General features: G+C 37.0%; 1 protein-coding gene across 1 annotated transcript in view; it reads right to left on the bottom strand.

The window, feature by feature from the left end:
* ADCY8 (adenylate cyclase 8) overlaps window positions 1-15,400 on the bottom strand; it is a 133,048-nt gene that overhangs the window by 62,454 nt on the left and 55,194 nt on the right. The window contains 1 exon segment of the mRNA XM_075704730.1: window positions 4,999-5,126. Coding sequence (XP_075560845.1) covers window positions 4,999-5,126 — 128 coding nt within the window.

Genomic DNA, 15,400 nt, shown 5'->3' on the forward strand with positions numbered 1-15,400 from the left:
GAAGGAGTCAAGAACTGGATCAATTATATTATTATTTAATTATATAATTAAATAATTATTTATTAATCATGGACTATGAAAACACTTCCTGGTTGTTTCACTGCCTAAGTAACTTCTCTAACAAGCATTGATCACTGCATGAGGTTTTTTTTTGGGTTTTTTTTGTTTTTTAACAGGTAAAGTTAAAAGCAGTTTTTCCTGAAAGACAGGAAACCTGGCAGGTCAGTCACTGAGGTAATCTAAAATAGTTGGTGTGTTTTGGGGGCTTTTTTGGGTTTGGTTTGGTTTTTTGTTTCTTTGGCTGGTTGGTTAGTTTTTGGTTTTTTTCCTCTCTCATGAACTGATGTTAATATTAGTATTTAATTACAGACTTTTAATGAAGACAAGTTGTTATCTAATTTCTGGAGTTTAGCTTACATTGTATGCTGGGACTATTTTTTCTGTCATAAGAACTACTCTTTCAGGTGGTATTTTAGTGGGAAATACTTGAAGAGACAAAATTGCTCAGAACTCCTTGACTTACCATACAAATATACCAGCAGAAAGGTTTGTTTCAATTTCCACCATTATGTGGATTGTTGTTGGATTTCCATCATTATACCATGTGAGTGAGTCCTTGAGGAGCTGGGCCTCACACAATCTCTCTTCCCCCTCTCTTCCCAGTTACAGGGAATTTAGGAATCAGGACATTTGAGAAGGTGGTGGTGAAAGCAGCAGCCTTTAACCCCAGGAGGCAGCTCCTGTCTCTTACGCTGCCACTGTGTCCCAAGCTGAAGAGCAGAAGGGACAGTTACATTGCCCACCTTGATACCCTGTGCCACACGGGCTAGTACATTTTACCACTCGTGCTTGCTTGTATTCCAGTACCTTGTGCCTGATGGAACTATTTACTCTAGGAAGAAATTCAGTTTTGATTTGAAAATACTGAGGGACAGAAAAGCCATTGCTTCTCTTAGTAATAACATCACCCATTTTTAAATCTAGTGTTTTCTGCCCATAAAATTTTTTATGTGCTACTATGAAATAACTTCTCAATCCTTTTTTTCACTCAGCCAAACAGATCAAGCTTCTCAATTCTCTTATTTTAAAGGCACTTCTGCTTCACAAATTATTTTTCTGATTTTTCCCTGTACCCTTATAAAAATGTTTAACAAGCTTTTTAAAATGAGGCCACCACATCAAGATTCATTATTCTCATCTCGGTCTTGACATTGAAAGACTACACTTTATAATATCCACTTTTGAAGTACTCTCTCCTCTTCTTTATGATTATTTCCTTCACCTCTCTTCACAGTCCTTCCTCTACTTCCATTTTCTTTCATGTTTCCTCTCCTTTCTCCTTTGCCTCACTTTTGCTCTGAACTTTCCTCACTGTGCTTTATGTAGCTGTTCCTCTCCTCACAGCCCAACCCAAAGAATGGAAAACCTCAATGAAAAATGTGCTAATCTCTTTCTGGAGCATAATGTGATATTTAGAAATTATCTCAGTTCAGAATTACTTGTATGTTCTGTATCTTTCTCTTATCTATTTTATATCCATTTTAATATATTTGAGGCAGCGATTGTCTCACCAAGTCTAACCTCATTTTATTGTTAGGTTTTAAGCTCATGTTCCGTATTTGACTGTCAGCAAATAGATATCCCCATCTTGAAGTTTATCACATATCCCATCCATAATCCCTTCCATCTGGTACTCCAATACAGCTTTGGAATTTCACTAACTTGCAATGAAAATGCTGATGACTGCTTTCTTCTTACAAATCTTTCCCTCCCCATATGGATATAAAGATAAAGATAAGATCGCTGATCTTTTTTGTAGGTAAGAGCAGTTACGGATTTAGTTTCCCTGAGTGTTAGCTCTGACACCCATTTAGCTTGGGTGATAACTGTTAAAAGGAAACATTATCATCTGATGGCTAAACATTCCACTAGTATCTCATTTCTATCAACTGTCAGTACAGACAGGCAGTAATACAATAAAATCAAATACAGGAAGCGTTACACTGCATGTGAAAAGATATGAGAACCAGCTAAATAAATGAACCCTTGGAAATGCAAATTAGAATAAAAAGAACAAGCTCTTCACAACTGCAGCTAAAGAGAATTTACAGGAGGTTGGGTTTTGCAAGACAGCTGGAGTTAGGATTCTTGTACGTGCACAAATGTGATGGGGTAAAGCTTCCTTGCTTTAGAGTAAATATCAGATTTCATGGACCCTTCTCATGGCTGAAAGTTGTACTCAATGGTTAAGGGAGCAAAGTACAAGAAGGCAGAGTAGAGTAACTTTTCTTTTATAAGATTTGTAACAAGACACAGTCATGCAAAAAATCATTACAGAGAAAATAATGATCTTGGATTGTTTTGTTGCATTCTGAACAGTTCCTTACATCTCCAAAGAGAGAAGTGGAGCAGCAAGACTCGAGTCTAGATCCTTGGTATATGAGCTTAAGATCAGATTGTAGAGTCTCAATTAACAAAAATTTAACACTTTAGTGGTATGGATACAAGTTGTATTAAAACATTCAGAAGTCCCTTGTGACTCAACTTGTCCATGTAGATTTATTTTATATGTTGTGTCATGAATAGATTTGAAATTCTTGTTCAATTCCTGCTGACCATGCAGTCATCAAGAAGACTAGAAAGAAAATTCAGTAATGGTGCCCTGAGATGGTACATTTTTCGGCAGTACCTCACCAGAAGTGTTGGTACTGATCCTTGCAATATTACTAACTACCAGCTGTCAATGGAGAGAAGAGGAATCTTGGAGGACATGCAGGAGAAAATCTGGTCTGTCTGATGTAATGCTTCCTTCTACGTTAATTGTAAAAAGAATTTAAACTGGTACTAGAATCAGGAGTTCTAAAAGTACCTGGATTGTCCTCCACTATCTAGGTGCCTAAATCCCAATTACAGGTGGGATGTTGTAGCATAAATACTGTTTTTTATTTTAATGTCTAATTCTTAAGCTAGGCTAAGTGCTTGAGCTAAAATATAGCTAAGATTTAAAAGCTAAGATGTAGCTCTGCAAGAGGGAGAAGAAACAACAGTCCATGTAGGCTTTGTGAGTAGTGAAATTTTTGGAAATTTCCTGTAAACATCCTCTGATTTGCAAGAAGGCTTTCAGTTTGTCTATATAACTTCAATGTAATTGTAAAGTCTGAATGATGGTTTCTCATATCTTGGATCATCTCCCTGTTATTTTGGACATACAAAATATTTATTTTATAAAATCTTCAGATGAAGATAAAAAATTCTATAATCATGAAAATGTCATTTCTAGTGGTAACCAATATGGTAGAAACTCAGTTTTCTGAAGAAGCGGGTGTTTTTACTTTAACTGTGAGAGATATCTGCTAATTTAAGATCTAATTAAGAGACTGTAGATAACTCCAAATTCTCTCAGAAATGTGGACTGAAGTATTTGTAATATCCCATGGAAGGATTGGTCCCCCCTGTGAACTATATGAGCACATATTAAGATAAGTAACATAAAGGTCCTATATTCTGAACAGAAAAGCCTGTGGAAAAAAACCAAGTGCATTGAATGGCCAGAAATTCAGATACTGAGATTATAAAATAAATTTGAGGCAGTCTGAACTGAATTAGCCTGGGATGACCTCAGCAGAGTTTCTCAGCTCCCAATGAATATAACTATCATTTTAAATACTAAAACTACAGTACCATTTCTACTGGATTACTGCCTTTGAGACCTGGTTCATAAAAGGGTACTGGGGTGTTAGAGACTTCCACATGTGTAAGGAGATTCAGAGAAATTTACTATCTTAGAAGAGAAATGACTTAAAATCGGTTTGCTGCAGACAGTATTAACAAGCAAATGCAAGTGATTTGAAGTGTGTCTCCAAGAATTTTGAACAACGCTGGTAGCTTTTTTCGTCTGTGTATATTCTCTAATTCATGTTTCACTGTGGGGATTCCAGAAGCAAAATATTGATTACTTTGTGAAACATTTAGCCTGTGATAATTGAATCCAATCTTCTTAGAGATCATTGTTGCATAATCATTATTCAGTTACATTTTCCATTATTTAATTTTTGTCAGATTTTTTCTCTATTAAGTTCTCAGTAATGTAGCTGCAGTACACATTAACTGTCTAATGTACGTAATGAGACACACTCAGATTTAAGTAGGAAAGCAGTCTGGAAAAGAAGCAGATAAAGAGATTGGACATTAAAACATCCATGGAAAGAGGAGAGTGCTTGGGTTAGGCAACACTGTTTTAGGGAAGATAGCAACAGAAGAAGGATTTGGAGAAGGGGAACTCAGCAACATTGATACAGAGGATAAATAAGATGGAGAAAACCTGTCTTGGAGCAGTGGATGTTGGCCACTGTCACAGTAAATCACTGGACAAGCTCTATACATGGACTGCTGAAACATTGTTATTATTAATCCTGATTGCATCAAAATACAATAATCTATCAGCAACACAACTATGTTTACATGATGGGAACACATCCCTTAATTAAAACACTCCCAGCCCTTGCGGATTTAGGAACCATCCTAATTTAACAAGTAAAATTTGCTCATGTGGAAAATCTTAATGCTTATGAGTTTGTCTATGAGCTAGTTACCAAGCTAAAGTATTGCCACGGCTGTCTGTTTAGTGTTTATATTGTTGTTTTATCTTATTAAAGGGATTTTTGGAAGCAATTCAGTCTCCTCCTCATCAACCTCCTCTTAAAAATGACAACAGTACAAAGTGAGAACTGTTAAAATCTGTGAAACTTATCACTCGTAACATGCACACCACTATCGTGTTACATGCTCTGAAACAGCACATGTTAATAAAATGCATTTAGTATCTGTTCCCATGCATTACATGGATTGAAAGTCCTGCCCTTTTCACAGTCATAATCCTGAGGTCTCTGAAGCACCATAGGAATTACTTGTCTAGTAATAGCATTCTCAGATAAGAAGTTCAGGACACTGTCAGAAACAATGAAACAAGAAGAAGGAGGAGGAAAAAAAAAGCATTACCTGATAGTTTTGATCATGCTGAGCCCCATTTCAACACAGCAGTGTGCATGGTCCTGGCGAGGTTCTGGGAGCCCTGACACACAGTAGTAACAGTCCCCCAGGATCTTTATTCTGAGACAATGATGTTCCTATATGTACATGTATCAAAGAGAAAGCAAAGATTTGCAGTTATGTTTTCATAATTTTAAGATGAATGTGAAAGTGGTTGAAAAAAGTACTGAAAAAAAATTTTAAAAGCACGTTGCTAGATATTTCCTGCTTGTGATTAGTACAATCTTGATTTTTTCACTTTTGAAATAAAGTAACTTTACATTTTCAGTAAAAAAGGATATAGTGATTTTTGTGTTATGCTACTCAGAGATGTCCTTGCTGATGGTGAGAAAGGTTTCATCAGAGTTAGGCTGGAAGCTAGGCCAGCTAAGATAATGAATAACCCATTTTAGACTATATTTCTCCAGGGCATCCTTTCTGCCCCCTTTTTACACTGGAAATAAACAAAAAACCTCTTTTCTCCCACTGATAATCCCTTCCCACCTGAAGTTTCCACTGTCACACTGAAGCATTCCCAACATCTATAGGAGCTGATCAAGTATCTGCAAGCCAAAGATATCAAAGAAGGTGTCTTGTACTGTGGAGAAATGACATTTATTTGGCATGCAGCTAGAGGTATTCTTTACGCAAGGAGCAGATGCTGAATTTCATTACTTAAATACATATTAAGAGTATGTTTATAGACTGAAACAACAGTGATTGGATCATTATTTTAGAAGAACCTTTTCTAGTGAGCAGAAATACCTGAGCTGCCAAAAATTCAGCGGTTCCTAGGCAAGAAAAACAAGTGAGCCCAAGATTAGCTGTAAACTTGCCCAATGTATTCTGCTGGCTTGGCACTCACAGGAGACAATCAATGCATAGGAACAGAGACCACAATAATTTGAGGAAAGAGCTACAATTGTCTAGGGGTGGACAGTATTACAAGTTGAGTTAGGGAAGTGTTTTTATGACAGAGAATTATTGAAATAATATGTGCAGTATTAACACTCAATCAGTACAGGCTGTGATGACAGAACATTAAAATGAAGACCAGTCATTACTGGGGAGTAGGATAATGGTTTGAAAAACTGGTTCATTAGATAATAGCAAAATTTGGCCTGTGGTATTTATTTCCATTTTTCTCTTCTCTTTCTCTCTGGCAACCTGTGGTGGAGGCTGCATTAATCAAAGGAGTGGGGATACACTAAACCCACTGGGGAAGAGAGAACTTTAAGTAGGATGTAGGAGCAAATGTGGAAGCTGACTGTGCCTCAGGAATTGAGTACTGGCCAAATGAATGGGACTCCAGGTTATTATTCAAGATTTTGCCTAGGAAGAATAAAGCTTTGTAGTCAACCTCAGACAAGTCTTTACAAATCCTAGAGTGGGAAAGGGAACCTACACACTTGTACCCAAAGCTTTTGCAGAAGTCAGCTGAAGCTTTAAGCATGCCAGCAAGGGTAAAATCTGCTCTGGGCACAGGGCCAAAGTAAGCTGATTCACCCCAAGATCTCCTTAAACCATCAGGAGGAGCTGACTGTGTTTGAAGCTTTGGCTAAGTCTCTAGCCAATACCATTGCTGACTCTGAGAGTACAATGCCTAGCTGCCCAAGTTTCACAAGAAAATTCAAGACTACAGTCAAGCTTCTAAAATGTCAACATTCATATGTAACTCTCCTCTTTCCTTGCCCCCTTCTCTTCAACCTCTGGCAGACTCACACAAGTGAACACTGGGTATTTTTCATATTGTTGCAACTGAAATTACACATCCTAAAATCCACCAAAATATTCATTTTTTACATGTTTGCTCCTCAAAGGAAAGAATGAGAGATTTGATTTTACCATACTTTCCACTTAATTGTTTTCTATAGAGTGAAACTAGGAAACATTAAAGTTAATCAATGATTAGCAAGGACTCAATGGCATAAATTGGAGCATGTTAAACTGCTAATGGGCTTCCTTAAGCTTCTCTCAGTGTTCCCTGCTTAGACAAAATGCAAAGAGATAAAGATATTATAAAACACAGATTCTAAAGTTCTTTGGCTTTTCTAATAATGCCATTCAATTGATTCATATTCTAATTGTCATTCGCTTTTACATCTACAAAGTAAAAGAAGCATTTATAACATCATACCCATTTGACTGAGGTTGGGTAAAGCAAAAGGCAGCACTTTAAGTCCATTCAGACCCACTACAAATACATTACAACTGATAACTTCATAGTACAGTATAGGAAAAAAGGGAAAGCCAGTTAATTTCCAGGAAAGAAAGACAGACAAGTCTCAAGTACCATATTTTAGTATTATAATTACATTTTTACATGCAACACTTATCATGCAGTCCTGCACCTGTAGTACCTGCCTTTCTGACAATGTGGGAATCCCTTTTTAAGTGAGCATCTAATTCAGCACAGTTAGAGAACACAGTCTACAACAGGAAAAAAACCTCAGCTGTTTGGTTCTTAATGACTCATTTAAACTGACTGAAGTGCTGATTCCATTACAGACAGATGAGCCAGCTCTGTCACCTGGCTGCACGTCCCCTCATTTGCTGAAAATCAGAACAAGACAGACCACTTCAAAAAGATGTGATTTTTATAAGAGTAAGAAAGAACAATCTTAATGCATAACAAGACCTGTAAATGAGGGTTTGATGTATGCAAATATCAGTGCATCTGTGTGGCACAGGAAATCCGTTCAGCTGCATGTGAATGTGTGCTTTTTCTTGTCATGATATGTCATCTCTACACTCATTTGCCAAAGCTCAGGAAGTCGTATATGGAGTGAGATATCCAAACGGAGATGACTATGTATAGGTGTCCACAGGTCAGCCAGAAGTCAAGGCTGCCATTGCAGTCAAAGAAGAGCCAGGCAATGAAGTCATGAAGTCTAGGTACTGATACAGCTCGCAGATAAAGCAGTTGGCTGGGCTTCCATTCAGTTGTCTACACGCAAGCTTACAGTGCGTCGGTAAGACCCCTGGGTATGAGAGGCACCTACACAGGACTAACAGACATGACATAAGACATATGTCCCTCTGGAGCGGTGCAAGGGCCAGGCAGGGTGTCTCTATTGGCACAAGAAGCCACAGGGAGCACTTAAATAACTCCTTGACTTCCTTATTTTTCCTGTTAGTCAAATCATTATGACTGTTAAACATGAAATGTGTTACAGTCTGATTATGCTGTCCTTACCTTTTTTAGTCTTTCCTTATCATTCCCATCATACCTATTTCAAAAGTAAACTGTGGATTTTTTATCACTGGAAATGTTTCAGCTGGAAGAAGATAATTCCACAACTGCCAGGAAGGACAGAGGGCTAATGGTATCTGCCTTTGGCAGAGGAGGACTGTGTGGTCTCCTGAGATTCCCTCTGGTAACTCTGTAGTTTAATCGCATCTGCGGTTCAGACTAGATGCTTTGTCAGGCTGGTTGTATTAGTACATTAAGGTTAGATGTGTGGCTAACATGGGTAGCCATGCTGTAGCTGTAAATAGGGGACTGAGTTTTGTAATGGGTTACCTACTTTCCAGTGGTATAAAACGATAATAATAACATTCAAGGTTTTCCTCACACTCTAGAGCTCAAGCCCGCTTCCTAAAACCATCTCACTGCAATGATATCTAAGATTTGCAAGTTGATATTAAATGAAAATGAATGAAAACTATAAACATGTATGAAGAAACTGTAAAATTAGTAAATTATTTAAATAAGAGAAAATGGCTGTACAGGAACTTTGATGCACCAGATATTACACTACAGTGTTAAATCCTTACACTGTTGTGAGGCAGTTATGATCTTCTCTTTATTTTATCCTATTCCTTTTCCCCTTCCTATAAGCAATATCAGAAGCTGTCCTTGGGCATGTAAGTGACAGCTGACATTATACAGACATTCACATCAGTATTCATCAGCCTCACACCCCTCCCCATACTCACTCATTAATGCCATTTACTGAAGGTATCAATTAATTTCTCAGCATGTCACAAATAGGGGCTTTTTTCCCCTTATTTGCAGCTTCTCATTTGCTACAAGTGAAAGATTAAGGTGCCTGATTCTGCCAAGATCAATTGAAATCAGTAGAAATTTTTCCTGGGGATATTGAGCAGACTCACACTCAACTATTAATAATAATATTTCTAGATGAATTCAGTGTAAATTGATAAGAAATCCTTTTCCAAATCACCTTAATCCAGAGCAAAAGAAAATATGCATTTTTTTTATAAATAATTACCTCATACTTGTGAATGATTTATGTTTAAGCTTATTAAATACACCCTTAGTGACTGGGAAGGAAGCAAAGAAAATTGGTATAAAGTGGAGCTGAAGAAATGAGTTACTCAAATACAAGTTACAGAAAGACACAGTCAGAAACTTCATTAATATTTCTTGTTTCCTTGGGCTAAATTTCTGATGAGGGGAAAAAAATTATTGTGTTTTATAAGTTATGCCACTTTTTCAATTCTGCCTGTGGTAAATTAATCTCTTCACCTACTTTTGAAGGAATCCCGTAGGCTAGCGAACAGCCCACAGAAGAGTACACATTTGCAACTTTTATAATTTCAAGCTAAAAATTTAGAACATGGTAGATGAGAAATTACTGAGGCTGAACTGCAGAACAAAGAGATCATACACATAAATCTCCTTTTAAAATGTGGCCAGAGTGGAAGGAGGCAGGGACTTGGCCTTTGTGTACAATAGCTCAGTTCCTGAAACATTTGCCAAAGGTATAGGAAACCTAGATGATAGGCCTTTCTCAGCATGAATGGAGTCTAGGCCAAAGTTCTTAATCAGCAGGCTGTTTTGGGGTGGGCTGGAGAGAGACATCCATCCAAATTCCTCCTGTTGCAGCTCTGTTACTTTGGAAAACAGAACTGGGACCTTGACAGAGCCAGATGGAGGGAAGTTCTCGAGTCCAGGGATGCAGGCAGAAAGGAGGACCAGGTTTGGGTCATGGTTACAAGGACTGTTTCTATTTTTTATACACATAAAGGGAAAAATGTGGCAACCTTTCATCCTCTGCCTGGACCAGGGAATACTTAAATATAGCCCTATATTAAATTCTTTTTACATAGTTTAAGAGATCATGCAAGGAATGCTTTCTTTTTTCAGAATAGCCTATAATGGAGTGGTTAGGACTTCTCCAAGCTGACAGAAAATATTGGTTTGGGGTCTCTCATGCTGCAGAAGGAACTGAGGCATGTTTCTGCGTGAGTTTTCTAATATACTATATCAACACTTCTGTCCCTTGCCATATTGTGGAAGAAAAACAGCTGTGGCTGTTGTGTCTGGTGAGCAACCATCCTTGCCAGCTAGTGTTAATGAGTGGATTATGCCATAAGTGTTTTTCAGGCACACTTCTAAAAGTGTTTTGTGGACTGGCATTTTATTTGACTGTTCAGGTCTTTTGTCAATTTACTGTGCTCTTTATCATCTGAAATACTATAACTTTAGTAAGAACATAGTTTAATAGTGTTGCTTATTCACTAGTACTAGACAATTAATTATTGACACTGGTGAGGAGGGAAAACACCCTAGAATTAAGCGCTGCAAAAAAAGCATTCCCTTCTTCCCCTTACTATAAATTCATACAATGTCCTTATAATTGACTAAAGATCACATATGTACACACATAATCCAGTTAATTCTGCTTCTTAATACAGTACCCCAAACAATATACGCATGAGGAAATTCACACCTTTATTTACTGGCATATATGTTTAAACAGACAGGTTCTTTTAGGGAGTCTCTAGAGTCCTGCAGGTTATGTGCTTGAAGATCATTTCACAAAAGAGCAAAGCACTGCCAGCTCAGAGGTTCAATGTGGCTGGAACAGTAAAGCACTGCAATAGGAGTGTCTTTATTGAGGAGACAAAAGAGCCTTTAATGCCCTCCACTCTTCCCTCTTTGATACCAGCTGGTGCAGGTATTGTACTGGGGCTATACGATGATGCATTCTTGTGGAGTTAGGCTGGTTTCCCCCCCTGGAAACTCTAGTCACAAGTAAGACTGGTAATGCACTGTTGGAGGAATTTTTGGCAGGTTGTCTGCAATCTCCCAAGAGAGAATTTAACCAAGGTTACAGAAAAAGACCACCTCTCAGAAAAAAAAGAAATCATCAGTACTTTAATAAGCAAAAGCAACCTGTGATTCACATTACATAAATAACTCTCCATTAACACCAGGCTAATGACATAAAATGAAAAAAGGCTCCTATTAAAGTGTGAATTTTCCATTCAGCATCTACAGTTGCTTTGAGTAAGAAGCACTGTTATTCTGGTTTACCGTATGAGAGATGATAAGACTGTAAAGGGATTAAGTGTTTTACAGGCCAGTCATTTTATTCTTATATGAATGGATTTTAATCTTTCAGGGGACAATTTCTGTTTCAGCATCAATACTTCATATTAAGGATGGGTCCAAACTCAAATCTAAGACTGTGTGTTCATCTTTGTTTATGTGTCTAAACTAAAATGCTGTGGCTTCGTTTTATCTTCAGGTCTCAGTGATGTTGGACTACATCTCAGCTGTTGCTGTGACAAAGGTTACAGATGTCTGTTCCTCTAGGGTTTTACTCTTTCCTCTTTGTCATATCTGAAACTGAATCTACGCACAGATACCTTTAGAAATATAACAAACACTTTAAATCACAGTATCAGCTGACATCTAGCACTTCAGTGAAGGCAAAGGAAAAACAAACGTCAAAAATAACTATTATTTCATGAAAGCAGGACCTTTTTAGACTTAAGTATCGTACCGAATGTCTTATTTCCCTTCACTCCTCAAACTTTCTGCCTAAGGAAAATATTAATATTAATTAAGTTTCTGTTTAGGCCTTTCAGTAGATGGATATACAAAGAAATGTTTTCTTCAGTTCTGTTTTATGCCAACTTATTTTTCTTCGTTTCCAACTGTCACTTTTCTCTTTAATAACTATAAATCTTTTACAAATATCATAGAGTGATTAGAAAGGGCAACTAGCTGTACATAATATTACATTTCTTTTTTATAAGAAATATTGAACCAAGTTTTCTAATTTTTATTCAAAGTATTTTGTGGTAATGATACGGATATTATGGAATTTGTTATTAATTACATGCATCAACATATGCCATAATACTTGATGTAACCCACTGAAGATCAAAAAAAACCTCAAAGCTCTCATTGCTTTTGCATTGCACAAGAAAAAGGAAAGCTGAATAAGAGAAACAAGAAACAGCTAAATTACATTCTTCAGTAAGTGCTGAAATAGTGTCTTCTTTAATATTATATCGTTTATATAAGATGACAGAGCAGATCAAACAATCCTTTATATGGGATTATAAAATACTACTTTTATTTAGAAGTAAATAAGGATTTATAAGGATTTTCCTTAAAATCTAAAGAAACTGCCTCAAGCTTTCTGCAGCTGACCTCTTTGCTTTGATGATAATTCTTAGCAAAACCCAAGAGTTTGAGTAACAGTGTCTATTTTAAAGAGTTATGGTAACTCCAGTTAAGCTGATTAAGAACCAGTTAAGCGATAGATCTGAAATCTATATGTGAATGTGTAATCTTCACTAGTGGAAGATCCTTCTAGGGAGGTCTTGAAAGGACCACTTTCCAAAAGGCCTCTCAAGGTTTTACAGGCAGTATGAAACCATTGCAATTAACATTTGCAGAAGGAATAATACTGGTAGAATGATCAATTACCATGCAGGCATGGTGGTCATAACAAGACAGCAAGACCATAAAAAACCAAAATAATATGTTTCAGTACAATAGAGTCATTACCGTATGTTCAGAAATGTGATCTTTGGGCAGTGATCAAAGAAAGAGGGAGTAGGAAGAATGGTGATGATCTGCCTCCACTGCACTAGTGGAGGTTAGTCCAGGAACACTGCTTTCAGTGTACCTGTGCCTTAGAAGAGATTCTGAAAAATTGGAGGCAGTCCACAAAACTAATCCCAAAAATTATTTGAAGGAAGAAATCTTACAGAGAAAAAGCCTCACAATGAGCTCAGTCTGTTTCTTTTATCAAAAGGAAATCTGAAAAGTGGCTTGATCAAAGCACACAAATATGTTCCCGGAGAAAATCAGTGGCTACAAGATGTTTCTTTTGTCTAGGAAAAATAGGTCATAGCAAGAATCAATAGATGTAATTCAAAGTCAGAAAAAATCAAATGAGAAACAAGCCATACTTAATAGTGCGAGTGTTAAGGCACTGGAATAGACTCCCAAGATACACAAGTATTTTTCCATCTCCTGGGACCTTCAGATGAAGACCAGGCATTTTTCCAAAAGATACACATTTTCCAGGTGTGAAAGCTTCATATAATATCAGTTGGGTAGGTTGATAAGAACATTTAAACCATAAGTCCTTAAAATTTGGGTCATGGACCAGTCAGTGTCCACTTCCAAAATTTTCCAGAGGCAAAGGTTAAGTTCAGTACAAGATTTAGGCCCTTATATTTTAGGGAGCTGGCCCCTCCATAAGAGTCCAGAACCCTGAGTGAGGAGTCCTGGTTTCCTATAAAGTGCAGAGGGAGAGTTCATCTCCTTGGGTTGGACAGAAACATCAAAACCTGTGTAGAGCTTCTGTTCCTCTCTAGGGCTGTTGGGCATCTCTATTGTCCGGACATCAGGCAGGTATCATGACAACCAGGTCTCAGAAGCCACAAACAAGGAAAGCAGTCAAAATGCCTTTCTTTTTAATAAATTGTAATTAGTCATAGTTAGATTGTTCTAATCTTTGTAGTCAAATCTGTTCAATTTCTGCAGTGATTCTTCCCTGTGTCTTCTGCCTTTCAGAGGACTGATCTAAACAACTGGATTAGTCTAGTCAATGATGTGTGGAAGAGAAAAGCAAATTCACAGACTAGGAAAGAAAATGCATGAAGGAGCCCAGAGTCTTGAATTTAGTGACTAGGACATTCATTTGAGAAGCAGCTGTCCTGATGATGAAGTTTTGCAGACAGAGAAGTTCTTTCATGCCAAACTGTGCAAATTTCTGGGTAAGAAATTCTTGCCTATGTTAGGCAAACTGGTATATTTATTACTGTTTCTTTAAAATAAACTCACCTACATTTTTGGGACACCCACTCCTATGGGCATACATTCAGTGCTGTCCATGAAGATTTATGAGTTTAGGACTGTGACAGAAAGATTTCTAGAAGGTTTAAGTAGGAGATGTATGACAAACCACAGAGAAGGGGGAAACCTCTGGGCATTTAAAGAATTAAAATTTTCAGTTCCTATAAAATATTAAAACCAAGCAGGGAAGTGCCTTCAGGGTTAAGTGGCAACTGAGGGAGGATTCTCTGGATTCAACTTTTAGATGTAAATGCCTTCCTTGTTCTTAAATCCTTTTTCTATACAAAATCTCTATTGGTTAAACACAGTTTATGGTATTATTAAAAAATATGGTTAATGGTTGTGAAAGAAGAATCTTTTCTACCAAAAATGCTAGGCAAAATTGAAATGTAAAGCAAGGCAATAAATCATATTGTGTACATATTCTTTCTAAAATACTTCTGTGACATACATACACTTAATTTGGTTTGAAATATGTTTCTTCAGTTAAGGTAGCTATTTTCTTCAAGCCATACAGAAGCAGTCATTACCCCTACAAGCTTTCTAAAAGACAGGACTGAGGTAACTTCTTTCACCCTGCTTGGTTTTTAATGTAGATCAGAGTTGATGAGTTTTTTTTGTTTGCAAAACAAATTTTGTATATTGCATTTACCAGTTTGCCAGTGTCCAGGCAATGGGTTATGGCATCACTCTGTACATGAGAAAACACATTGCTATTTGAGATAAAAACAGATGACTCAAAAGAGCTTTGAATAATTACAGAAGTCTTGCCTCTCTTGATTTTAATTTGCAAGCTAAGAGATGACACCAAGGGTCGTACTGATGCAATATGTGCTGATGTAATATGTGCACAAACACCCCATACCCCTGAACCAGAAATGTATAAAAATCGGTGAGGGATGTAGATGTGTACATCAGAGCAAGTCACTCTAGGCTCCCTTTATAGTAAATAGAGAGCATGGTCAATGATATTCAGAATGTAATTCCTGTTTTCCCATAGTAGGTGCCTACATTTAGTTGGATAAATTATAAGGTAAACTCCATTAAATGTACTTCATTGACTATGCTAGCAGCCTTATTAGCCAGCTCAGATGTTGACACCTAAAGATAGTCACATTAAATGAAACTTGGACCAAAGAAATATAAAAAAGAAGAAAAGAAAATGCAAGTCTAGCAAAACTGAGCATCAGTTCTGCTTGTATTTCTATACTTTGTTTTTTTTCTAATCAGTACTTATTAGTAGCAACTAATTTGTCTAATGTGATAAATTATAAATGTGTTTAATTAATTTCATTATTG

Source organism: Pelecanus crispus, chromosome 2 (assembly GCF_030463565.1).
Source record: "Pelecanus crispus isolate bPelCri1 chromosome 2, bPelCri1.pri, whole genome shotgun sequence".
Lineage (NCBI taxonomy): Eukaryota > Metazoa > Chordata > Aves > Pelecaniformes > Pelecanidae > Pelecanus > Pelecanus crispus.